The 27,845-nt window shown below is 41.4% G+C and overlaps 1 protein-coding gene across 8 annotated transcripts in view; it reads right to left on the reverse strand.

Annotated features, from left to right (window-relative positions):
- SLC26A5 (solute carrier family 26 member 5) overlaps positions 1 to 27,845 on the reverse strand; it is a 73,862-nt gene that overhangs the window by 28,413 nt on the left and 17,604 nt on the right. For all 8 annotated transcript variants that reach the window (XR_012432758.1, XR_012432757.1, XR_012432756.1 and 5 more), the window contains 6 exons: positions 22,929 to 23,133; positions 22,304 to 22,443; positions 14,958 to 15,068; positions 13,357 to 13,523; positions 12,318 to 12,482; positions 9,459 to 9,611 (listed from right to left, as the gene is read on the reverse strand). Coding sequence is in view for 5 of the 8 variants with exons in the window: in XM_074035714.1 (XP_073891815.1) it covers positions 9,459 to 9,611; positions 12,318 to 12,482; positions 13,357 to 13,523; positions 14,958 to 15,068; positions 22,304 to 22,443; positions 22,929 to 23,080 (888 nt within the window). In the remaining 3 variants the exon portion in view is untranslated. The remainder of the gene's footprint in view (positions 1 to 9,458; positions 9,612 to 12,317; positions 12,483 to 13,356; positions 13,524 to 14,957; positions 15,069 to 22,303; positions 22,444 to 22,928; positions 23,134 to 27,845) is intronic.

Here is a 27,845-nt window from a genome sequence, read left to right on the forward strand (position 1 = left end):
AATCAGAGCTGGCCAGGGAAGGAAGCCAGTCCCTCCTGAGGAGGGCCACTGCAGGAAACAAATAATAAGGTAAGCTTATTATCAGAAACAGCAGCCTGGGAGACCAGGGGCATGGGGGATTCTGGCTCTTTTGATGGAAGGATCCTTTTCTGTTGAAGACAATTATTTTCATCACCCTTAATTGCATTTTTTGTGCATCTCTAACTAGGAGAGTGCCTCGAATATTTAAATCCACACAATATATATGGCTTAAGCTCCTGGAGCTTTACTTTTATACAGTGGTAAGTAATTTAAACCATTGTTTTCTTATCAACACAAATAGATGTATTATAAAATTGAATGTAAAACTCAAAAAATATTTTTATAATAAAAAATAAATTTGACACTTAAAGGGAGTCATAAAGATGCTGTCCCTAAACTTTCTAGAATTCTGGGAAACCATTACCCTGGGAAACATGGAAAAGTCTTTAAAGGGAATCTAGGAAACAGAATTAGTAACCCAAAGCAGGAGAGGCAAGCTGTGTCATTTACTTCATAACTGGGGCTTGCCTGCCTTCTTTCCCTCGCAAGGGTGCTCAGAACCTTTTGCTGTACTCGAAGTCAAAACGGGAACTCTGTGCCTAGCCCCAGTGAGAGAAGAGGTTTTGAAACTGTTAGAGATACATTTTGTTTTGTTTTGCCTGTTAAAAGGTACTAATGCCATATAGACAAGACTGAAAAAAAGAAAAAGTTTGAAGGTATTGGTTTCCTTGTGAGCTACACCAGCCAGTTGTTTTCATAGCTAGAACTTTTTGCTATAATTTGGATCAGACACCTATACTCTTCATTTCTTTTTTAAATTTTTAAATTTTTTATTTTATTATACTTTAAGTTCTGGGATACATGTGCAGAACGTGCAGGTCTGTTACATAGGTATACATGTGCCATGGTGGTTTGCTGCACCCATAAACCCGTCATCTACATTAGGTATTTCTCCTAATGCAATCCCTCCTTGTGCCTCCCACCCATGGACAGGCCCCAGTGTGTGATGTTCCCCTCCTTGTGTCCATGTGTTCTCATTGTTCAACTCCCACTTGTGAGTGAGAACATGCGGTGTTTGGTTTTCTGTTCCTGTGTTAGTTTGCTGAGAATGATGGTTTCCAGCTTCATCCATGTCCCTGCGAAGGACAGGAACTCATCCTTTTTTATGGCTGCATAGTACTCCATGGTATATATGTGCCACATTTTCTTTATTTAGTCTATCATTGATGGGCATTTGGGTTGGTTCCAAGTCTTTGCTATTGTGAATAGTGCTACAATAAACACATGTGGATGTGTCTTTATAGTAGAATGATTTATAATCCTTTGGGTATATACCCAGTAATGGGATTGCTGGGTCAAATGGTAGTTCTGGTTCTAGATCCTTGAGGAATCGCCACACTGTCTTCCACAATGGTTGAACTAATTTACACTCCCACCAACAGTGTAAGAGCATTCCTATTTCTCCACACCCTCTCCAGCATCTGTTGTTTCCTGACTTTTTAATGACCACCATTCTAACTGGCATGAGATGGTATCCCATTATGGTTTTGATGTGCATTTCTCTAATGACCAGTGATGATGAGTTTTTTTTCATATGTTTGTTGCCTGTATAAATGTCTTCTTTTGAAAAGTGTCTATTCATATCCTTTGCCCACTTTTTGATGGGGTTATTTCTTTCTTGTAAATTTGTTTAAGTTCCTTGTAGATTCTGGATATTAGCCCTATGTCAGATGGACAGGTTGCAAAAATTTTCTCCCATTCTGTAGGCTGCCTGTTCACTCTGCTGATAGCTTCTTTTGCTGTGCAGAAGCTCTTTAGTTTAATTAGATTCCATTTGTCAATTTTGGCTTTTGTTGCCATTGCTTTTTTTGTTTTAGTCATGAAGTCTTTGCCCATGCCAGTGTCCTGAATGGTACCGTCTAGGTTTTCTTCCAGGGTTTTTATGGTTGTAGGTCTTAACGTTTAAGTCTTTAATCCATCTTGAGTTAATTTTTGTATAAGGTGTAAAAAAGGGGTTCAGTTTCAGTTTTCTGCATATGGCTAGTCAGTTTTCCCAACACCATTTACTAAATAGGGAATCATTTCCCCATTGCTTGTTTTTGTCAGGTTTGTCAAAGATCAGATGGTTGTAGATGTGTGGCATTATTTCTGAGGCCTCTGTTCTGTTCCACAGGTCTATATATCTGTTTTGGTACCAGTACCATGCTGTTTTGGTTACTGTAGCCTTGCAGTATAGTTTGAAGTCAGGTAGCGTGATGCCTCCAGCTTTGTTCTTTTTGCTTAGGATTGTCTTGGCTATGCGGGCCCTTTTTTGGTCCCATATGAAATTTAAAGTAGTGTTTTCTAATTCTGTGAAGAAAGTCAATAGCAGCTTGATGGGGATAGCATTGAATGTATAAATTACTTTGGGCAGTATGACTATTTTCACGATATTGATTCTTCCTATCCATGAGCATGGAATGTTTTTCCATTTGTTTGTGTCCTCTCTGATTTATAGTTCTCCTTGAAGAGGTCCTTCACATCCCTTGTAAGTTGGATTCCTAGGTATTTTATTCTGTTTGTAGCAATTGTGAATGGGAGTTCACTCATGATTTGGCTGTTTATTTTTGATGTATAGGAATACTTGTGATTTTTGCACATTGATTTTGTATCCCGAGACTTTGCTGAAGTTGCTTATCAGCTTAAGGAGGCTTTGGGCTGAGATGATGGGTTTTTCTAAATATACAATCATGTCACCTGCAAACAGAGACAATTTGACTTCCTCTCTTCCTATTTGAATACCCTTTATTTCTTTCTCTTGCCTGATTGTCCTGGCCAGAAGTTCTAATACTATGTTGAATAGGAGTAGTGAGAGAGGGCATCCTTATCTCATGCTGGTTTTCAAAGGGAATGCTTCCGGTTTTTGTCTATTCAGTGCAATATTGGCTGTGGGTTTGTCATAAATAGTTCTTATTATTTTGATATGTTCCATCAATACCTCATTTGAGAGTTTTTAGCTCGAAGGCTGTTGAATTTTCTCGAAGGCCTTTTCTGCATCTATTGACATAATCATGTGGTTTTTGTCATTGGTTTTGTTTATGTGATGGGCTATGTTTACTGATTTGCGTATGTTGAACAAGCCTTGCATCCCAGGGATGAACCTGACTTGATCATGGTGGATAAGCTTTTTAATGTGCTCCTGGATTCAGTCTGCCAGTATTTTTTTGAGGATTTTTGCATTGATGTTCATCAGGGATGTTGGCCTGAAATTTTCTTTTTTTTGTTGTTGTGTCTCTGCCAGGTGTTGGTATCAGGATGATGTTGGCCTCATAAAATGAGTTAGGGAGGATTCCCTCTTTTTCTATTGTTTGGAATAGTTTCAGAAGGAATGGTACCAGCTCCTCCTTGTACCTCTGGTAGAATTCGGCTGTGAATTCGTCTGGTCCTGGAGTTTTTTTTTTTTGGTTGGTAGGCTATTAATCGCTGCCTCAATTTCAGAATTTGTTATTGGTCTATTCAGGGATTCAACTTCTTTCTGGTTTAGTCTTGGGAGGGTGTATGTGTCCAGGAATTTATCCATTTCTTCTAGATTTTCTAGTTAATTTACATAGAGGTGTTTATAGTATTCTCTGATGGTAGTTTTTGTTGTTGTTGTTATTGAGACGGAGTCTCATTCTCACTCAGTTGCCCGGGCTGGAGTACAGTGGTTTGATCTTGGCTCACTGCAACTTCTGCCTCCCAGGTCAAGCGATTCTTCTGCCTCAACCTTCCTAGTAGCTGGCACTACAGGCGTGGGACACCATGTCCAGCTAATTTTTTTTATTTTTAATACAGAGGGGGTTTCTCCATGTTGGCCAATACGGTCTTGATCTCTTGACCTTGTGATTCACCTGCCTCGGTCTCCCAAAGTGCTGGGATTACAGGCGTGAGCCACCGTGCCCGGCCAGTAGTTTGTATTTCTGTGGGATCAGTGGTGATATCCCCTTTCTCATTTTTTATTGTGTCTATTTGATGCTTCTGTCTTTTCTTCTTTATTAGTCTGGCTAATGGTCTATTTTGTTAATCTTTTCAGAAAACCAGCTCCTGGATTCATTGATTTTTTTGAAGAGTTTTTCTTGTCTCTACCTCCCTCAGTTCTGCTCTGATCTTAGTTATCACTTGTCTTCTGCTAGCTTTTGGATTTGTTTGCTCTTGCTTCTCTAGTTATTTAAATTGTGATGTTAGGGTGTCGATTTTAGATTTTCCCACTTTCTCCTGTGGGGATTTAGTGCTATAAATTTCCCTCTAACCGCTGCATTAGCTGTGCCCCAGAGATTCTGGTATGTTGTGTCTTTGTTCTCATTGGTTTCAAATAACTTATTTATTTCTGCCTTAATACTGTTATTTACCCAGTAGTCATTCAGGAGCAGGCCCCTTTTTTTCAGTTTCCATGTAGTTGTGCAGTTTTGAGTGAGTTTCTTTTTTTTTTTTTTTTTTTTTTTGAGATGGAGTCTCGCTCTGTCCCCGGGCTGGAGTGCAGTGGCCGGATCTCAGCTCACTGCAAGCTCCGCCTCCCGGGTTCACACCATTCTCCTGCCTCAGCCTCCCGAGTAGCTGGGACTACAGGCGCCCGCCACGTCGCCCGGCTAGCTTTTTGTATTTTTTAGTAGAGACGGGGTTTCACCCTGTTAGCCAGGATGGTCTCGATCTCCTGACCTAGTGATCCGCCCGTCTCGGCCTCCCAAAGTGCTGGGATTACAGGCTTGAGCCACCGCGCCCGGCCTTGAGTGAGTTTCTTAATCGTGAGTTCTAATTTGACTGCACTGTGGTCTGAGAGACTGTTTGTTATGATTTCTGTTCTTTTGCATTTGCTGAGGAGTGTTTTACTTCCAATCATGAGGTCAATATTAGAATAAGTGTGATGTGGCGCTGAGAAGAATGTATATTCTGTTGATTTGGGGTGCAGAGTTCTGCAGATGTCTATTACGTTTGCTTGGTCCAGAGCTGAATTGAAGTCCTGAATATGCTTGTTAATTTTCTGTGTCACTGACCTGTCTAATATTGACAGTGGGGTGTTAAAGTCTCCCACTATTATTGTGTGGGAGTCTAAGTCTCTTTGTAGGTCTCTAAGGACTTTGCTTCATGAATCTGGGTGCTCCTGTATTGGGTGCATATATATTTAGGATAGTTAGCTCTTCTTGCTGCATTGGTCTCTTTATCATTATGTAATGCCCTTCTTTGTCTTTTTTTGATCTTTGTTGGTTTAAAGTCTGTTTTATCAGAGACTAGAATTGCAACCCTCTGTTTTTCTTTGTTTTTTTTTTTGTTTGTTTTTTGCTTTTCATTTGCTTGGTAAATCTTCCACCATCCCTTTATTTTGAGCCTATGTGTGTCTTTGTACATGAGATGAGTCTCCTGAATACAGCACACTGATGGGTTTTGACTCTTTATCCAATTTGCCAGTCTGTGTCTTTCAATTGGGGCATTTAGCCCATTTACATTTAAGGTTAACATTGTTATGTGTGGGCCAGGTGTGGTGACTCATGCCTGCAATCCTAGCACTTTGGGAGGCTGAGGCGGGCGGATCACCTGAGGTCAGGAGTTCGAGACCAGCGTGGCCAACATTGTGAAACTCCATCTCTACTAACAATACAAAAATTAGCCAGGTGTGGTGGCAGGCACCTGTAATCCCAGCTACTTAGGAGGCTGAGGTAGGAGAATTGCTTGAACCCAGGAAGTGGAGGTTGCAGTGAACCAAAATCGTGCCATTGCACTCCACCCTGGGGAACAAGAGCAAGACTTTGTTTAAAAAAAAAAAATTGTTATGTGTGAATTTGATCCTGTCATTATGATGCTAGCTGGTTATTTTGCCCATTAGTTGATGCAGTTTCTTCACAGTATCGATGGTTTTTACATTTTGGTATGTTTTTGCAGTGGCTGGTACCGGTTGTTCCTTTCCATATTTAGTGCTTCCTCAGGAGCTCTTGTAAGGCAGGCCTGGTGGTGACAAAACCTCTCAGCATTTGCTTGTCTGTGAAAGATTTTATTTCTCCTTCGCTTATGAAGCTTAGTTTGGCTGGATATGAAATTCTGGGTTGAAAACTCTTTTCTTTATGAATGTTGAATTTTGGCCTTCACTCTCTTCTAGCTTGTAGGGTTTCTGCAGAGAGATCTGCTGTTAGTCTGATGGGCTTCCCTTTGTGGGTAACCCGACCTTTCTCTCTGGCTGCCCTTAACATTTTTTTCTTCATTTCAACCTTGGTGAATCTGATGATCATGTGTCTTGGGGTTGCTCTTCGTGAGGAGCATCTTTGTGATGTTCTCTGCATTTCCTGAATTTGAATGCTGGCCTGTCTTGCTAGGTTGGGGAAGTTCTCCTGGATAATGTCCTGAAGAGTGTTTTCCAACTTGGTTCCATTCTCCCTGTCACTTTCAGGTACACCAATCAAACGTAGGTTTGGTCTTTTCACATAGTCCCATATTTCTTGGAGGCTTTGTTCATTCCTTTTCATTCTTTTTTTCCCTCAAATTTTGTCTTCAAGCTTTATTTCATTAAGTTGATCTTCAATCTCTGATACCCTTTCTTCTGCTTGATTGATTTGGCTATTGATACTTGTGTATGCTTCACGAAATTCTTGTGCTGTGTTTTTCAGCTCCATTAGGTCATTTATGTTCTTTTCTAAACTGGTTATTCTAGTTAGCAATTCCTGTAACCTTTTTTCAAGGTTCTTAGCTTCCTTCCATTGGGTTAAAATATGTTCCTTTAGCTCGGAGAAGTTTGTTATTACCCACCTTCTGAAGCCTACTTCTATGCATTCATCAAACTCATTCTCCATCCAGTTTTGTTCCCTTGCTGGCGAAGAGTTGTGATCCTTTGAAGAAGAGGCATTCTGGCTTTTGGAATTTTCAGTTTTTTGCACTGGTTGTTCCTCATCTTCATGGATTTATCTACCTTTGGTCTTTGCTGTTGGTGACCTTTAGATGGGGTTTTTGTGTGGACGTCCTTTTTGTTGATGTTGATGCTATTCCTTTCTGTTTGTTAGTTTTCCTTCTGACAGGCTCCTCTGCTGCAGGTGTGCTGGAGTTTGATGAGGTCCACTCCAGACCCTGTTTGCCTGGGTATCACCGGTGAAGGCTCAGAACAGCAAAGATTGCTGCCTATTCCTTCCTCCAAAAGTTTTGTCCCAGAGGGGCACCCGCCAGATGCTAGCCAGAGGTCTCCTGTATGAGGTGTCTTTGGCCCCTACTGGGAGGTATCTCCCAGTTAGGAGTTACGGGGGTCAGGGACCCACTTGAAAAAGCAGTCTGTCCCTTAGCAGAGCTCGAATGCTGTGCTGGGAGATCTGGTGCTCTCTTCAGAGATGGCAGATAGGAATGTTTAAGTTTGCTGAAGCGGTGACCACAGCTGCCCCTTCCCCCAGGTTCTCTGTCCCAGGGAGATGGGAGTTTTACCTATAAGCCCCTGATTGTGGCTGCTGCCTTTCTTTCAGAGATGCCCTGTCCAGAGAGGAGGAACCTAGAGAAGCAGTCTGGCTACAGCAGCTTTGCTGAGCTATGGTGGGATCCACCCAGTTGGACCTTCCAGGTGGCTTTGTTTACACTGTGAGGTGAAAACTGCCTACTCAAGTCAGTAATGGCAGGTGCCCCTCCCCCTACCAAGTTTGAGCATCCCAGGTCGACTTCAGACGGCTGTGCTGGCAGTGAGAATTTCCAGCCAATGGATCTTAGCTTTCTGGGCTCTGTGGGAGTGGGATCCGCTGGAGCTAGACCACTTGGCTCCCTGGCTTTAGCCCCCTTTTCAGGGGAGTGAATGGTTCTGTCTCACTGGTGTTCCAGGCACCAATGGGGTATGAAAAAAACTCCTGTAGCTAGCTCAGTGTCTGCCCAAACAGCTGCCCAGTTTTGTACTTGAAATCCAAGGGAATCTTGGTGGTGTAGGCACCCAGGGGAATCTCCTAGTCTGTGCATTGTGAAGATCATGAGAAAAGCATAGTGTCTGGGCCAGAATGCACTGTTCCTCACAGCACAGTCCCTCACAGCTTCCCTTGGCTAAGGGAGGGAGTTCCCCGACTCCTTGTGCTTCCTGGGTGGATGCCCCACCCTGCTTCATTTTGCCCTCCGTGGGCTGCACCCATTGTCTAACCAGTCCCAATAAGGTGAACCAGGTACCTCAGTTGGAAATGCAGAAATCACCTGCCTTCTGTGTTGATCTCGCTGGGAACTGCAGACCAGAGTTGTTCCTATTCGGCCATCTTGCCAGTCCGTTTACCCCCAAACATACTCTTCATTTCTTTTGAGACAGAATCTTGCTCTGTCACCCAGGCTGGAGTGCGAGGTGCGATTTTGGCTCACTGCAACCTCTGCCTCCCAGGTTCAAGCAATTCTTATGCCTCAGTCTCCCAAGTAGCTGGGTTTACAAGTGCATTTCACCACACCTGGCTAATTTTTTGTATTTTTAGTAGAGACAGGGTTTCACCATGTTGGCCAGGCTGGCCTCGAACTCCTGGTCTCAAGTGATCTGCCTGCCTTGGCCTCCCAAAGTGCTGGGATTACAGGTGTGGAGCCACCACACCCAGCCTACTCTTCATTTCTTCTCCTTGTAGCTCCCACACATGTGCAAACAAGTCCCAGGATGCCAAGGGCACTCTATGGGACACTTTGGATATTAAAAGGTCCCCAGTGAAACAGTGACATCTATTGGGCACTGTGCAAACTTCTAGTTGGCAGTAGTTCACAGTTTGAATACTGTGTTCCTTTCAATAATGCTGTATCTTTGCAAAGCTGGGTGTTCAGTGGTTGCTGTGATGAAAAAGCAGGAACCACATACATATTCATGTGAACAGGAAATGAGGGTAGCAGTGCCCTTTTTGATTCTGAGATTTGAGGATCTATGCAGTTTCCATCAGGCATATGCATTCCATGATTAAATAATTGTGGTTACTTAACATAATAAAATATTTTTATTCCAATTTATGTGCATATTTTTAAAAACAACTATGAAGTTGTTAATCATAAATATTATTAAAGTGTTTGGAACTAACTACTTAATAAATGGAACTGTGAGGTATTTCTTTTGGCTTAGGACTGTCAAGGGATGGAGAAAGTTTGGGAACCTTTGCTTTGTCAAAACGGAAATGGATTTTTTTTTTGGTTACTAAAGTAATATGTGCTCATTATAAAAGAATTAGCCAACAAAAATTTGAGGAGAAAATCTTCCATAACCCCATCACTTATAATTAATGTTAAAATTTTCATGTATAGTCTTACATATAATTTAAAAAATCATCTGTGTCTATGTTTTAAGGCTTTTTCTTTTTACTTTCTTGTCAATGAATTTGTCAAATTTCTTCGACAAATTGTAACCTTCTTTTGGCAGAATTGAGAGCAAAAAATTTCTTTCATCCACTTCAAAATCCCTTACAGAAATAAGTAAATGCAGTCGTAGAAGCTGAATAGGTCATTGACCCAAGGTGACTTACCGCAAAGAACTCTAAAGGAATAGGCGCCGGCAATTTCTCTTTAAATCTCTCATTAAACTCCTTGCCACCCAACAGCAAACCAAAAACCATCAGCCCGACGCCTAGGGAACACACGTTGAGGTTTTTAACATTCTGCAACACAGCAACTGTACTCTGTAACACAGTGAACGCTGGATGTTTACATCAAGAAATTGCCCCTGAGAGAGACAGAGACTGTCTAGTGCACTAATTCACATCAGCCATTCCACTGGGTATTTCTAGTTAAAAGTTCTCAGGCTGAAATCTCTCTTTGTAGCTTCCACCAATTAGGAGGTATTTTTACCCAGTCTACAACTTTACAGTTGTTACTCTTTTTTTTTTTTAAATAGTTGTTATTCTTTTTTTTTTTTTTGGAGACACAGTCTTGCTCTGCTGCCCAGGCTGGAGTGCAGTGGCATGATTTTGGCTCACTGCAACCTCTGCCTCCCAAGTTCAAGTGATTCTCCTGCCTCAGCCTCCTGAGTAGCTGGGATTATCGGTGCCTGCTGCCACGCCCAGTTAATTTTTGTATTTTTAGTAGACATGGGGTTTCAACATGTTGGTCAGGCTGGTCTCGAACTCCTGACCTCAAGTCATCCGCCCACCTCGGCCTCCCAAAGTGCTGGGATTACAGGTGTGAGCCACTGCACCCAGCCTTGTAGTTATTCCTATCAAACAATTATTCTTATCATATGCTGATGTCTCAATGTAATATTATAAAATTCAGAAAAGGAACCCTGAAGCTGAGTCCTGAGCACTTGGAAAGAATTAAGGGTTGATAGCAAAGTACTCCAAAGGTAAATACATAGAAAAGCTTTTAGGAGCTCAAAGAAGGAGAAAGTATTGTTAGCAGGACTTTGAAGTCAAGAGTGCTGATGTCTGGGAAAGGAACCCAGGAGAACTAGAGAAGAAATCCACTTAATTATATCCCAGGGTTACCAACCGGGCACCTCAAATATAGTCAATTCTCATTTGAAACCCAATAAAGTAGACTTCCTGCTTAGCCCAGGCCATGCACCCTTTCCTATCGATGCCTAGAGTACTCAGTATGTTTATTTCCTTTGTGACAAGGCATTTCGAGAAGTCTCAGAGTAAGAAGTACAGTAACAGCTATTATGGGAGACTAAGAATTTTGTTATTTAGAGAATATTTCTAAAGTCTGATTCCATTTTAACCAGTCAATGACTCAATCTTTTTTTTTTTTTTTTTTTTTTTTTTGAGACGGAGTCTGGCTCTGTTGCCCAGGCTGGAGTGCAGTGGCTGGATCTCAGCTCACTGCAAGCCCCGCCTCCCGGGTTCACGCCATTCTCCTGCCTCAGCCTCCTGAGTAGCTGGGAGTACAGGCGCCCGCCACCTCTCCCGGCTAATTTTTTTTTGTATTTTAGTAGAGATGGGGTTTCACCGTGTTAGCCAGGATGGTCTGGATCTCCTGAACTCGTGATCCGCCCGTCTCGGCCTCCCAAAGTGCTGGGATTACAGGCTTGAGCCACCGCGCCCGGCCAATGACTCAATCTAAATGTCACTTCCTCAAAGTGCCTTTCCTAGACCCCTAATCTCAAGGTCTCCCTATTTAACTTTCAGAGCAGCTGGTACTTCTCCTTCATAGCACGCAACACAAATTGTCATTGATTACACATGTATGCAATTAAAGGTTTACTATCTTCCCACTGGACTGAAAGTTCCAGAGGGAAAGGCCTGTATCTTCTCAGCTCACAGCTGCATCTTGGCACCCAGTGCCTAGCACATAAATACCTACAAAGACTACAGGCCTCTTTCCAAGGACAGCTTTAACAGCATCTCAGAGGATTTGATATGTAGTACTTCTATCAATTAATGCTCATTATTTCCTAATTCCCTCTTTATTCATGGGTCATTTAGAAATGTTTTTTGGTTTCTAAATATGTGGGAGTTTTAAAGCTATGTTTAGTTTTTGATTTTTAATTATATTGCACTGTGTGAAAAAACATTGAATTTTTAGAATTGGTGATCAGTTTCACATGATCAATTTCAACATGATCAGTTAGTACCATTGTTCCTTAAGTGCTTGCAAATAATTTATATTTTCTCTGAGTTTGGTAAGGGGTCTATGTAACTAAAAGATTTATGTTAGTTAAATCTTTTACAGCCTTATTTTTTTTTGCCGGTTTGAATTAGCAGTTGGTTTTTTTTTGAGACGGAGTCTCACTCTGTCGCCCAGGATGGAGTGCAGTGGCACGATCTCGGCTCACTACAAGCTCCGCCTCCTAGGTTCATGCCATTCTCCTGCCTCAGTCTCCTGAGTAGCTGGGACCACAGGCGCCTGCCATAACACCAGCTAATTTTTTTGTATTTTTAGTAGTGATGGGGTTTCACCGTGTTAGCCAGGATGGTCTCGATCTCCTGACCTCGTGATCTGCCCATCTCGGCCTCCCAAAGTGCTGGGATTACAGGCGTGAGCCACCCCGCCCGGCCTGAATTAGCAGTTTTTGAGAGAGAGAGAGATGTTCTCCCCTCATGCCTTTAAATTATTTGTTAGTTTCCAAAAAGACTATGATTTGGTTGTAAGAAAAAGCTCTCTCTTCACCTAATTAGAGTGATGGTGTAGTCACCAAATAAAGACCTAGCGAAAAATTCCTTGTGAAGTGGGCAGTATCACATATTAATAATAGAGATTTTAAGGTTTAGTCCTCTTTGTAACACTCTTTTCAGAAAACCTTAGAATAAATGAATTTTTCCTTTTTTATGGAAATTACTGGAGAAAAAGAAAAATTAGTCTTGAAAGTAAAAAGAGATACAGAAGAGAAGTGGGGGAAATAAAGAAGAAAAAACAAGTACCAGAATGTCTGGGAGTTGCTTACTTACATACACCACTGAAAATATTCCACTGTACCGCTTTGTTTTAACTCCAAACAGATATTTTAACATGGAGGTGAAGACATGCACAGCTGCTGCAGTGGTAAACCCACGGACCAGAGGCTCTGTGAGATATATGGCCACAAATCCAAACCTACAGACACCTAGGCAAAACTTTTTTTTTTTAATGACAAAGAAACAAATGAATCACATGATAGGTCAGGAAGTTAAGACCCACAGCAAATATACAAGTTCTTTCTTGACCATTTTCTTTTTTTTTTTTTTGAGATGGAGTCTCGCTGTGTCACCCAGGCAGTGGCACGGTCTCGGCTCACTGCAACCTCCGCCTCCCGGGTTCAAGTGATTCTCCTGCCTCAGGCTCCTGAGTAGCTGGGACTACAGGTGCATGCCACCACACCCAGCTAATTTTTGTATTTTTAGTAGAGACGGGGTTTCACTATGTTGGCCAGGCTGGTCTTGAACTCCTGACCTTGTGATCCACCTGCCTCAGCCTCTCAAAGTGCTGGGATTAAAGGTGTGAGCCACTGCGCCCAGCCTCTGGACCATTTTCTAATACTGCAAACTTGTACATGAAGTGGGTAAGTAGCTAACAAATCAATCACTGGTTATACAGAAAACAGAGGAAAGTCTGGAGTGGCTTGGTGTCCCACAGTGCACTGGCCACACTAATGCCTTCCCTGTCTCTCATGGAGCTGGGGGCATGCTTCATCATGTAGACTAAAGTGCATGATCATGATCATTGGCTGTTCCCTCCAAGCAGAGAGGAATATCCTCTCCCAGCACTAATCAATCCTGCTGTGTCAAACTTGTCTTGCTTTTGGGATCTTTAAAGCATCCACCTGAAGCTTGCTTGCTGGTCACTCATAGTTGTGAATAAGGCATGCAGTTGGTCTGCAGTTACTCCCAGAGCTTTGGGGTTTCTCCAGCAGACCCCGCCCACCGTGTAGGAAGACCAGCTAAGAGCTCTCAATAGATACCTGTTAGGTTAACAAATGAGACAGTCCATTTCCCCATCTTTGAGCCTTACCTGAATGATTCCTGAAAGTAAGGTCACAGACATGGCGACTTTCACTCTCAAGGCATCTCTGGCCTCTGTGCCATTGGTTGCATTTACTCCTCCTGGAATGACTATATCATCTGGTACTAATCGAACAGCCACACCACCAATCATCAGGCTAATAACAGCAAAAGGACCTGAAATAATGAAGCATGAAGATCCCTGTTCAGGGTTCAAGGACACTATCTAATTCAGAGTATCTGATAGGGTTTTTGCCAGTACACCAAGAGACAAAGTTGAGGTCAAGAAGTCATGCTTGAAAGAAGGCTATGCTCCCTTCTTTAGTGTCCTGCCTCTGGTGTGTGAGCAACCGTGTGTGTGTGCATGCGCATGTGTGTGCATGCAGACTGTATTTTCCAAAAATAGACATAGCAATATCTTCCATCCACCTACTCTTCTTGATATTTCCCCATCAAGAGGTGGAGTCTAATTTCTCCTTGAATCTGGGTTGGCTTTGACTTGTTAGTAAACAAAAGAATGCAGCAGAAGTGAAGCTGTGTGACTTCCGAGGCTTGGTAATAAAAGGGCTGCAACTTCCACCTTCTGCTGAAGCCAAGTCACCATGTGTAAGAAAGCTCCAACTAGGCCAAGTGGAGAATTCCTGGGACTGCATGGAGAAAGGAAGGCAGGGAAGAGGGAAGAGGGGGAGGAAAAAGGGAGAGAGGAAGAATTATCCAGACCAGGCCTTCCCAAGTCCTGACCTGTAGGCACTATGGAAGATACAAACATGATTGTTGTTGTAAAGCTGCTACATTTTGAGGGTATTTGTTACCAAACAGTAGATATCTGGAAAGTGTGTGTGTGCTAGGTGGTAGCCTTATGCAATACCAGAACTATTATGAAATCCATATGCCTCTGATAAACTGAAAATATGTACAATTCAGAGCCCCAAATACGACAAAAATGAAATACGTGAAGAGCGATTAGGAACTTGAAATACTACCATTAGTATAAAAATAAAAACCAGATGCTGGCAAATTACATTATGAAATGAAGCATTTATCTCATTTCACAGATTTCAACAATTGCCCTTTTACACAAGAAAATTGTCTTTTTTATTATTCCAAGATTATAAGAAAGTTGTAAGTTCTAGAAATCTTGGGAGGCGTGTAGTTTTTTTTTTTTTTTTTTTTTTTGAGACGGAGTCTTGTTCTGTTGCCCAGGCTGGAGTGCAGTGGTGCGATCTCAGCTCACTGCAACCTCTGCCTCCCGGGTTGAAGCAATTCTCCTGCCTCAGCCTCCCGAGCAGCTGGGATTACAGGCACCCGTCACCAAGCCTGGCTAATTTTTATATTTTTACAAAGAGATGGGGTTTCACCATGTTGGTCTGGCTGGTCTCAAACTTCTGACCTCAGGCAATCTGCCCGCCTCGGCCTCCCAGAGTGCAGGGATTACAGGGGTGAGCCACCACACCTGGCCGAGTGTAGGTTTTTAAAGCACCTGTCGTGCATGCAGTAACAAAAGTTGTTATTAAGACAATTTTTAATAATGACCATGCTATTTCCTTGGCACATTGCAAAGGCTGGAAATACACAAGGGAAGGTAGTAGAATATCAAGTACAAGCTTTTACCTATTGATATGTGTCTGGAGGTTCCAAAAAAACAATACATGATAACAGGATAAAATGAAGAGTACAGGCCGAATATCGGAGGCACAGCTGCCAGCATTGCAAAGGCTAAGCCTGTGGGATTAAAAACCGAACAGAAATGGGAGATCATTAGAAGACAGAGGGGTTACATGTGTTTTTCTCTTGGTTCTTTATTTCTGATGAACGAGTGAAGCCCATCTTAATTTAAGCTGCAACCTACCCTGCCCCAATCCTGCACATCATCTTACCTTGGTGCTGACACAGTCCAGGTTGAGACAGTTTCCATTGTCATCTCCTTTTTGCCAGTGGGTGATTTTTTTTTTCTGCTTTATTCTTTCACAAATTAGATAAAAGCAGAAAAAAGTCTTATCTTAGTGGGTGCCATCGTAATTTGGTGTTGATGCACAAATGCGAGCTCTTTCTCCAATGGGGTGATTTTGTGGGTTCTCTGGAGACCCCTTTGCAATAAAGGACTCCCAGTTACTATGCCCTAACTATGTAATGCTCCTTCCTCCTGACTCTTAGATATCCTCCCTCCAACTCTTATCAGAAGGTACGGCTTTCCAGGTAATTTCGGCTGGCGTATGCTCATCCTGTAGGCAGTCTTCTTGGGCAGGTACCTATCAAATGAGCCAAGCCTCGTTACCTTTCAGGATGCCCAGTTATCCAATGGGAAAGCTTGGCATTTAACTCCCAAGAAACTTTGGAAGTGCAGGTCACACCCTCTGGAGGACTCTTTCCCTCACTCTGCTGTCCTAGGCAGTTCACATCATCCTTGACACATTTTTTTTTTAAATAGACTTTTTAGAGCAGTTTAGGTTCACAGCAAATTGAGCAAAAGATACAGAGGTTTTCCATATATCCCGTGCCCTTATGTATGCACAGCCTCCCCCACTATCAACATCCCCCTCCAGAGGGGCACATCTGTTACGAGTGATGAACCCACACTGACCTATCATTATCACCCAAAGTCCACAGTTTACATTAGGTTTACTCTTGGTGTGGTACAATCTATGCAAATGTACAATGACAGGTAGCCACCATGATAGTATGATATAAAGTAGTTTCACTGGTTAGAAATTCTCTGTGGCCTATTCATCCTTCCCTCCCCCCATCCCCTGGAAACTAATGATCTTTTTACTGTCTTTTTAAAGACAGTCTTGCTCTGTCACCCAGGCTGGTGTGCGGGGGCATGTTCACGGCTCACTGCAGCCACAACCTCCCAGTCTCAAGCAATCCTCCCACCTCAGCCTCCCTAGTAGTTGAGACTACAGGTGTGCACCATCACACCTGGCTAATTTCTGTAGAGAACGAGTTTCCCCATGTTTTCCAGGCTGGTCTTGAACTCCTAGGCTCAGGCAATGTGCCCACCTCAGCCTCCCAAAGTGCTGGGATTACAGGCATGAGTCACTGTGCCTGGTCAGTTTGGCCTTCTTTAGAATGTCGTTCAATTGGGATCATACAGTATTAAGCTACATCAGGTTGACTTCTTTCACGAAGTAATATGCATATAAGGTTCCTTTATGTCTTTTCATGGCTTGATAGCTCATTCCTTTTTAACACTGACTATTTCATTGTTTGGATGTACCACAGTTTACCCATTCATCTACTGAAGGCCATCTTGATTGCTTCCAAGGTTTGGCAATTATGAATAAAGCTGCTATAAACATCCACGTGCAGGTTCACTTGAAAGTTTTTTAAAAACTTTATTTTTTAGAGCAGCCGGACTTTTTCATGCAAGAATTAGGCAGCAGTCTCCACAAACTCCAGGGGTGGGGCTCAGCGCTCTGAGTAGCTTTCTTGCAGTCCTTCCTTACTTGACTATAGGTGGAGGGGAAATGGATAGGGTTTTAACCTCTCCCTGGAAAATTCTCATTCCAAGTCAGTCTTCTCGTTCCTTCATATATTCTGTTAAAAGTGACACACTCAAGAGAGCCTGGGTCATTCATTCATAGTTCGGGATAGATTGACTGGCATCCCTCTTCCAAATGTATAGGCAATAAGCACTCTTTGTTCTCAGCTTTGGGGGCTCAGCCAAATTTCTGGGACAACTAAAAAACTCGTTTAATGCACTGTTACGCTGTGGAGGAGACAGCTTTAGCAAAACAAGAGTTGGGAAAGCATCCTAACTTCATGTATAATAACACGGTCACTTGAATGTTGTTAACAAAATTTATTTCTAGCAAAGAAATGCATGCATACGATTTAAAAAGCCAAGCAGCAAAGGCTCTCTGGAAAAGCCAGCTCTTTTCTGTTTACCCCTCTTCCTCCAGGTTTTGCTCCTCAGAGCCAATGACTTCCAACTCGTGGAGCTGTTTTTCTCTATTTACCTCCATTTTCCTAAATCAGCATTCTCAAAGGAGAGCGCTCCCCCACCCCCACTTCTGGCAGGAGACATTTGGGGATGTCTGGAGACATTTTTGATTATGATGATGGGGGAGGGGGTGAGTATTACTGGCATCTAGTGGGTGAAGGCCAGGGGTACTGCTAAACACCCTACACTGCACAAGACAGGCCCCCAAAAACAAACAGGGTAAATGGCATGAAGTTGAGAAACACTGTTCTAAGTATGTTTGTATCATGATTTCTCAATTTATCCATTTTAGATGCAAACTTAATTTTCCATTATGTTTACTTTTTCAGCTTTTCATTATGTGACTTTTTTTCTTTCTAGTTTGAGATCCTCTATTGATTCCTGGTATTCTATATTTTACTATGGTGTGCCTTGTTTTATTTTTCATTTATTCTGCTGGGTATTTTATGATTCCTCTCAGTCTGAAAACACATGTATTTCAGCCCTGGGGATTACTCTTTGATCATTTCTTCCTTCTGTTTACTCTCTTCTTTCTTTCTGGAAGTCCTATTAGATGTATGATGGGACATCAGGCTTGATCCTCTGGTCTTCTTATGTTTTCTCTCTTACTGTCTTTTTCTTCTACTTCCAGATTTCCTCTACTTTATCTTCCAACCCTGACTAAATATTTATTCCAGCTATCACATTTTTGATTTCTATGAGCTCTTTCTTGTTCTCTGAATGCTCTTTTCAAAATAGCATCCTGTTTTTGTTTCAGAGACTCAATGTGTTTTTGTTAGGATACTATAAAGTTTTTTATTTTGCCCTGTTATTTCTGTTCCTTATGAATTCTTTTTTGAATGATTTGGTCTCTTTCTTGAAGCTTCATGTGTATTGGCTCTCTGTTTACTGATGGGCCTTATTGTAGGAAAACTGGGTGGCCAGCCAGCATCTTTACTGGGGGACCTCTATTTGTCACTATGGGTCTTTTATAGGTCACCATCTGCTTTGGGCTATACGATTTTTTGCAGGCACTTTGAAGCAAACAAAGTAGAGCAAGGGAACAGACTTTGTTGACTCACAGTTCAGTGTGCAGACTTTTAGGTACCTTTCCTGACATCTCTTGGTATTTTTATCCTACCATCCACTGCATCATGTAGATGTGGGGACCTGAGTGTATTGATGCTACTGATTGCAAAGATTTTGAACTAGTTCCCTTGCTTTTAGCCTTCTGCCTGACTTACAGCTTTCACAATACTTGGAGCCTCCAATTTCCCAGTGTTTTGTAGTGTACGTACCTACATTTAAGCTTCTCTACTCTAATGATTCAGCTGCCACTTGTCCATCTGCTTGCCATATATACATTTCTCCTGTTCCACTGTGTCTGCTCTCTCATGCTCTTCCTCCTTGCTAGCTTATACCATTTCCCCTTTCATTGTCATTTTAGAGGAATTTTTAAGACAATTCGAGATAAGAGCATACTTTCACTCTGACATGCTTAACACAAAATTTTTTTGGTAATTTAAATTATTTATCAATCACAAGAAATGTATTTACTTCCTTTTAGACCTCTATCTTTGCTATATTGTTTTTCATACTTATCTATCTTCATTAATAATGAGCAGAAAAATACCTTTCCAATGCAAATTTGATTGTGGGATGATCTGTGTATCTCAGCAGTGTTCCACCTACTGAATCATTCCCTGATTTGAAATAATTTCTTCCTTTCTGTAATAATATACACTCCTAGTTTTCCTTTCCAGATACTTTTCTATTTCTTCTGCTGTTTCCTCCTTCTGTATTGGGTCTTTAATGTTGGACAGAGCTTGATCTTAGCTCCCTTCTCTTTTCACTCCACATTCTCTCCCTAGGTGCCGTGGTCTATTGCCATGGTTTAAATGCTTTCTATAGGTCAAAGATTCCACACTTGATATCTCTAGCCCCTCCCTCTCTTTTGGGCTCATCATATATTAAATACAAACATGAAATATCTACTTGTCTATCTCATAAGCATCTCAAATTTAACATAATCAGACTTACTCTTCAATCCTATTCCTGTCATCTTTTTTATTATTTTTTATGTTTTGAGATGGAGTTTTGCCCTTGACACCCAAGCTGGAGTGCACTGGCACAATCTCAGCTCACTGCAACCTCCGTCTCCCAGGTTCAAGCGATTCTCCTGCCTCAGCCTCCCAAGTAGCTGGGACTACAGGTGTGTGCCACTATGCCTGACTTATTTTGTATTTTTAGTAGAGATGGGGTTTCACCATGTTGGTCAGTCTTGAACCCCTGACCTCAGGTTATCCACCCACCTCGGCCTCCCAGTGTTGGGATTACAGGCATGAGCCACCATACCCAGTCCTGTCATCTTTATTATGTCTGCAATTGACACCTCCATCCCTCAGGTATTTGAAACCGCAACCTGGAAGTCATTCTTGACCATCCCTCTTCTTCACCATCTCCACACATCCAACCCATAAGCCCAGTTGTCTTAAAGTTATTGTTGACACGCCCTCCTCCTTCTTTCTAAGTTAATCCAGCAGCCAGTTTTGCTGATCTCACCTACAAAATATATGTCTTTCCAATTCTTTCCATTCTTACAGCCAGCATTCTAGTTCGAGATGGAAGAAGGTCAGCTGGTTGAAGATAAGTTTGCAGAATGACGGTGAAAATTCAACTAGGCAGAATCCTGAGGAGTTCTTCGAGTGTGAGCTTGCGTGGCTGCCGGCAGACATTCCTGCAGCTCCGTCAGTCCAGCTTGACTGAATGTCAGTTTGACTTCTGCTTCCTGTTTTGGATACTGAGCCCTTATCTGCTTCTCACCCTGCCCTTGCCTCTGCCTTTGAATCTGTCCATTTATCTATTCTTGGGGTGATGGCACCAAAATGATTGTGGGAATCTGTCCCAAATCTGCAATATTTTGTATAACAGATTTAATAAATATGGTAAATCAGTCACTTGGAAAATTAAAAACAAAGCCAATTGCTCATTAGGGGAAGTGATTTTTTTTGACAATTTTTTGGAAACTGGCTACAAGGGAATTGATTTTTGGACAGCTGACCTAGAGGTGTTCAAGCCATTATCACCTTTGCCTACCATGAGCTGCTGTCACCTCTACCTGGTCTCCTCACATCCATTCTGGTACCCCTCCCACTACCCAAATCCATTCCCCCCACGGCAGTCTTCAGTGACCTCTTACAGAGTGATATGGTTTGGCTGTGTCCCTACCCAAATCTCTTCTTGAATTGTAGCTCCCATAATTCCCATGTGTTGTGAGAGGGACCCAGTGGGAGGTAACTGAATCATGGGGGTGGGTCTTTCCCTTGCCGTTCTCATGATAGTAAGTCTCACGAGACCTGATTATTTTATAAAGGGCAGTTCCCTACACAAGCTCTCTCTTGCCTGCCACCATGTAAGATGTGACTTTGCTCATTTGCCCTCTGCCATGATTGTGAGGCCTCCCCAGCCACATGGAACTGTGAGTTCATTAAACCTCTTTTTCTTTATAAATTGCCAAGTCTCAGGTATGTTTTTATTAGCAGTGTGAGAAGGCTTATGCACAAAGAAAACCTAAATAAAAAGTAATGCTGATAGCTTTTCACTGCACTCAGAATGAAACCCAAAAATGGCCTAAGAAGACTCTGCAGGCCTGCCTGTGCCCACCTCACCTGCCACTGCCCCCTGCTCCCTCACACTCCTAGAACAATGCTTTTCCATTCATTCTTTGTCCCACACCCAGTTCTTTTCCTGCTCAGTGCCTTCACACATGCTATTCCTTCTGCCTGAAATGCATTTTCTCTTATTCTTGACCTGAGTCAGGTCTCAGCTCAAACCTCATTTCCTGGATCCACTATTCTTTTTTTTTTTCCCAATGGAGTCTTGCTCTGTTGCCCAGGCTGGAGTATAGTAGCACAATCTCAGCTTACTGCAACCTCTACCTCCCAGGTTCAAGCAATTCTCCTGCCTCAGCCTCCTGAGTAGCTGAGACTATAGGCACATGCCACCATGCACAGCTAATTTTTATATTTTTAGTACAGATGGGGTTTCACCATGTTGGCCAGACTGATCTTGAACTCCTTACCTCGGGTGATCCACCCACCTCAGCCTTCCAAAGTGCTGGGATTACAGGCGTGAGCCACCACAGCCAGCCCTAGATCCACTATTTTTATTTCACAATACCTTATCTTTTCCTTCATTGTGCTTATCATTGTAATTAAAATTTTTCTATGTGCTTTTTTCTGCTTAGCATCTCATGCCTTGATTGGATGGTTAGTGAGCTCCATGAGGACAGTGAGCCAGATAGGTGCCTAATAAACATGTACTATTTAGAATACATGAATAAATTAATGAATAAGTTAATGAATATTTTCTTAAGTTCTTATATGACATATAAAATCACAGGGTTGCTGCAATATACTACAGGAATTTAGCATATCATGGTCCCTTGTAATTAGAATATGGACTCAGAAGCCACAAACCTTCAAAACAACCATAACAACAAAATGTTTCTTGAGTGACTGACTTAGCAAGTGGCAAGATAATGCCCAACCAATGTACTGATCTGCAAAACAGTATCACCATTTTCTACTATTAATATCCCTGGAGCTTTCTTTTGGAGACAGGGTCTCACTCTGTCTCCCAGGCTGGAGTGAAGTAGTATGATCAGAGCTCCTCACAGCCTTGAACTTCAGGGCTCAAATGCTCCTCCTGTGTCAGCCTCTAAAGTAGCTGAGACTACAGGCATGCCCAGCTGTGTTTTTTGTTTTTGTTTGTTTTTTCAAAGGTAGAGACAGTGTCTCACTTTGTTGCCCAGGCTGTTCTCCAACTCCCAGTCTCAAGTGATCCTCCTACCTTGGCCTTCCAAAGTGCTGAGATTATAGGTTTAAGGATTACATGTTTCTGAAGAATACCTTTAGACAGGTAAAGGTTACTAGAAAGATATGATAAAAATTATGAATTTGCAATCATGATGAAATAAACAGAAGGTCAAACATTTGTTTGAGGACAGCGAGGGGGGAAAGAAAGATCTACTAACCTTGAGGAAGCTGAAGCACCCCTGTGCTTATGCCTGAGACCAAGTCACCCAACACATATTCCTTGAATTTGTATGCTGGCAGCCATTTAGTTATGGGTAGGAACATATAAATGATATTTCTTATTTTTTTAGGAGTACATCTGAAAGGACAAAGACAGACAGAGATAAAGTTATAAATGAGAAACATCTCTGTAGAATTCAAACCAAAGCACTTTCCATTCCTTATTCCCAGGAGCAATCTGGAAAAATTTCCACTTGGTGATTCAGGATGTTGCCAGACAGGGTAGGAGTCAGGGGTGGGGAAAAAAAGAGAGTGGCTGGAATATTCCTGGGACACAAAAGGTATTTTGAAGGTGGGTGGAGAATTAGAAAGCGTGCTGGTTATGTTAACATTTACACAGACAAAAGGCATAGTAGGAATTCAATAAATATGGTGAAATTCATGATGAAGCCTGTGTACAGATATCTAACACTGACTGAACCTCGTGAACAGCTTTGCAAACCATGATGGCTCAGCATTCATTTTTTTCTCCACTTCACCAAACAGATTTTCTTTACACATTTGACCTTGCGCCTCTCATAACTAAATGATACAATAACAGAAACAGGTTAAAATGCAACATACGTGAATGCCTGTTTCAGCTTATCCGCAATGGAATCTGGAACCTTGTCCTTAGTGTGTAGTCTTTCCTGGAGGACCGGATGACTAAAGATAGGCCTTTCCACATAGTACCTCTGGGTTGCTGCAAGGATTTCATTTTCTTCAGCATGATCCATAGTACTCTGAAATCATTCATTAATAGCAGGAGACAAGCATTTCCTGAGTGTTACTAGGGGAAAAAAGAAAAAATCCATTTTACATGCCCAAATCCTACTGATGACTTTTCCTAAGCATCTCTTCTTTGTGGTGTTCCAAGCTCTTCTGAGGCTTTCTTTGGACACCCCAGAGGACCTAATGGATTGATCTGTATATAGGAGGCAGTAATTAATGAAATCAAAATCAATAAAAAAAATAAACGTGACTTATTCCCTCCCAGGGCAATAAATGGTTAATGTGTGTACTTTTAACAAAAGCTCATATTAAGTGCAATGGCTAAATACTACAGTCAGTTGCCTCTAGGTCCATATAAGAGGAATTGCAAATCAGGTCAATTTTGACCAGCTATATGTCAAGGAAACAGAAAAAAAGTGTACGATCAGTCCTTAAATTGACTCAATGTTTCTTAAAGCTATATTAGCCTCTCTTCCAATTCTATATTTATGGTTGATTACTCTTTAAATTATTCCATGGTTCAGGGCTGAGGCTTATATGTCTGTTTGAGGGAAGTTGCTGGTGACCTTTGTGAAAGGCAATAAGTTAAAACATCAGCACACTATTCTAATATTGTTTTGAAGTTGATTACATTGTCATGTTTTTGATTATTAGAATGACTGATAGTTTTTTTCATTGCTACATAGTGATACTACTTATATGAGTAAAAGAAATGATTAAAGAATAAAAATACAACATATTTGTGCATATGGAGATGTGTACAAGAATGTTTTCTGCAGCCTTATAACAGTGAAACATTGGAAAAAATCTAAATGTCTACTTGTATGTAGTAAAAAATACATTTTGGTATATTCATAAATTTAATTCTATATAGTAATTAAAAGAAACACACTACATCTATATGTGTCATCAACAAATCTCAGAGACAATGTTCAACAAAAATGTAAGGCACAGATGAATACTGAGAGGATTCAATTATTTAAAGTTTAAAAACAAAATAATAGTATATGTTATTACATATATTTGTAGTAAAAGTATAAAACCACTCTTGACAACAATAAACACTGAGATCAGGTTGGTTTTACCTCTAGAGAGAGGGAAATGAGACTAAGAAGGGATAGTAGAGGACTTCTACTAACTGTATCTGCAATGTTTTAGTTTGTAAAAAAAGAACTGGCACAAAGACAGCAAAATATGAAGATTTTATTATGCTGCTTAGTAAGTAAACTGGTGCTTGTTACATGATTGTTTGTACTTGTCTGTACATTCGAACTACATACCTCATAATAAAATATTAAAAGCACAACAACTAAAGCCAGTGTTCCCAACTGAAGGAAGTTAATGGCAGAGCAGGCAGAGGTTAACGTGAACGCATGGTTAAGTGCTTGTGTGGTGACTGTGGAATTGTGAGGGCTATTAATGTTGGTCAATACAACTCCTTCACAGTGAAAACTCAGGTTTTCATCAAAATAAAATCACATTCAAATTTAAATCAAGGCTGGGTATAGTAGCTCACACCTGTAATCCCAGCCCTTTGGGAGGCCGAGGTGGGTGGATCACCTGAGGTCAGGAGTTCAAGACCAGCCTGGCCAACATGGAGAAAACCTGCCTCTACTGGAAAAAAAAAAAAAAAAAAAAAAATTAGCTGAGAGTGGTGGCACATGCCTGTAATCCCAGATACCTGAGAGGCTGAGACAGGAAAATCACTTGAACCTGGGAGGCAGAGGTTGCAATGAGCTGAGATTGCACCATTGCACTCCAGCCTGGGTGATGAGAGCGAAACTCCATCTCAAACAAAACAAAACAAATTGAAATCAGGGTTGTGTATGATCTACCACAAAATATTATGCAAAATAAATACCTATGTTGAAAGAGGTTGAAAATTCAAGAGCCTATAAAAAACATTATGGCAGCAAATGCAACCAATTACTATTAAGGATGATATTAAAATGTTATGGTTTGACTGTTTTTGTCTCTTTCAAATTCAAGTTGAAACTTAACCCCCAATACAACAGTATTATGAGGTGTGGTCCTTAGGAACTGATTGATCATGTGGGCTCCAGAACACTCACGAATGGGATTAAGTTATAAAAAGACTTAGCAGAGGGGGCTCACCCCCTTTCATCCCTTCTGTCCCTTCCGCCATGTGAGGATACAGCGTTCCTCCTCTCCAGAGGATGATGCAATAAGACAACATCTTGGAAGCAGAGACACCTGGCCCTTACCAGCTGGTGCCTTGTTCTTGGACTTCCCAGACTCCAGAACTGTGAGAAATAAATTTCTATTGTTTCGAAATTTCTGTCTGTAGCATTTTGTTATAGCAGCTCATATGAACTAAGAAATGGTAAATCTGGAGAAAGAGAATATTGCAGAACCCGAGAAATAAAGATTATACATTTTTTGTTTCAGACTAGCAAGGTGGGTTGGCCACCTCTCATCCAGCTCTTTAGGGCCACTCTAGGGCCACTCTAGGAACTCATCAAAATACAAGGATGACTGGGATGATGTGTGAGTGGAGTTCGACACATCAAAACCCTACCACTGGCTTCCACCTGCCCTAACTCCTCCAGATCATTACATGACATCATTATAAAACCATTTGTCATCCAGGCAACATACCATGCTGCTTTATGCCTCTGTGCCCATCTAGAGTTTCAATTCATTCTAATAAGAGATGTTGTTTCTTTCCCTTCACTCCTTCCATTTTCCCCACAGCCTGATCATTCTATCTTCCAAACCCTTGTTCTGTCTTCTGCTTCTCTGTGAAGTCTCCCCTCACTTACAATCCTTTATGAAATGGGCCTATGCATGTTACTTTGTATACTCTTCCATTCTTCTATTCTAATAGAATCATTAATCTACTCTTCTAGACTGTAAATTCCTTGAGACAATATCATACTCTGAATTCCCAGGACCTATCTCAGCACTTGTATCCTAGCAGGTGCTGAGTAACTGGGGGGTGAATGAAATCTTTGAATGGGTATGTTATGATTATTGATAATGCATGCCATGCTTCCTGTCTAATCTTTCATCTTATAGATTACATCTGCTTTAAACTTTTATTATTATTCTTTGTAGGCATCATCTTCTTAGTCTTCTTTTGTCCTAGTTCAGAAAGGTAATTTCTTCCTTCATGTGGCCACTCGAAGAGAAAAGGAACTGGTAGACCTGAGGAAGGTTTAATAAGAATCAGACTCTGGTTTTTCTCCTGCTGCAGAAACTCAGTTTTACCATTGATTTTCCTGTTACCCCACAGGAGTTTGCTCGGCTATCGACTGGGTGAATTATGATGATCATGTCTAGGGATGTTTTATCACCTACAAGGCAGTGGTGACCAAATGTGGCCAATCATCACAGTGGTCTGGGGAGGGCTTGAATTACTGGGTTCAGGGCCTTACCCTGAACCTACACAGTTAGGATTTCCACTGGGTGAGGCCCGAACAATGGGTATTCACTACTTGTGGGTGTAAGCATGTGTCCCTTACCCATGTATGTGGCAATCTTTTCTGGAGATTTCAGGGCAATAGAATGGTTTACACTGAAGCACAGCAAACACTTAAAATAGGAGGCATCTCTATCTTTAGTCTTGAGAGTCCTTTGGCTATCCCCAACATCAGGAATTCCTCATGACACCCATGAATCTGAGAGTATAAAGACAAGAGGGTGGTCACTTACCACTCCCTTATTTCTCCTTCTCCCAGAACCTCAAAATTTCTTCTATTTCATTAAGCAGAGCAATTATATTTATGTATTAAAAGTTCCCCAGGACATGCAGTTGATCAGCTAGATAGGTACTTGACATATTGAAAACACTGACTTTCAACTCTGGCTAAACCCAGAACTTCCTCAGGTACTTAAACACTAATGCTTAGGCTCCACACCCGACCAATTATAGCATGGCCTCCAGGAGGCAGGCTTGGGCATTTCTCTATAGCATCCTAAGATGGTTCTAATATGCCGTTTAAGTTGAGAATCACTGGCTTAGAATCTGAGAGAGCGAGCGAGAGAGAGAGAAATACATATGAAAAATACGTAAGAAAAATCACAAAGAAATATTTGAAAATGAAAGTCAATTATAGATGTTGAAGAAACTAATACTGAATCAGTGACATGATTAAAGCCACGTGAAATCATTTTTAAAGTAAGCTTTATGATATTATACATCATATATAGAAGATATAATACAAAATAATAAATGTAATTGCCATAATATGCTGACTGAAAAGTACATGAAATGAGTTTGGAAGAGGATTAAAATAAGGACATAATTTAGTGGTAAAAAGAGCTTTTTCAAATTTGCCATTTTCATTTAGGGCATTGGTTCTCAGCCATGGCTGCACATTGGAGTCACCTGGGCAGTTTTAAATACTGATGCTTGACTCTATTTCCAGGGATTCTGGTTTAATTGGTCTGCAAAGCAGACACGGATTGAGAGCTTAAGAAGCTCTCAGGTGATTCTATTGTACAGCTAAGGCTCAAAACCACTGACTCAGGAGATGGCAAAACAAACATCCTCACCCACCCATCCATGTGCCCACCGCCCAAACAAAAAGAAAAAAAACTAAATAGGGTGTACATAAATTCTGCGCAATGCATCGTAGCACTATCTTTACTTATGTGTGTCTGCAAAATAATACAAATTACAAAACAGTACTATTTGGCTTAGGTTTCTCAAGCAAAGTCTTGTTTCTATGCTTATATTCTCACAACAAAAGAGAGTTGTATGGAGGTGGGTCGTGTAACATCCACTATACTTCAGGCAAATGCAGT

This window comes from Macaca fascicularis, chromosome 3 (genome assembly GCF_037993035.2).
Source record: "Macaca fascicularis isolate 582-1 chromosome 3, T2T-MFA8v1.1".
NCBI classification, from domain to species: Eukaryota; Metazoa; Chordata; class Mammalia; order Primates; family Cercopithecidae; genus Macaca; species Macaca fascicularis.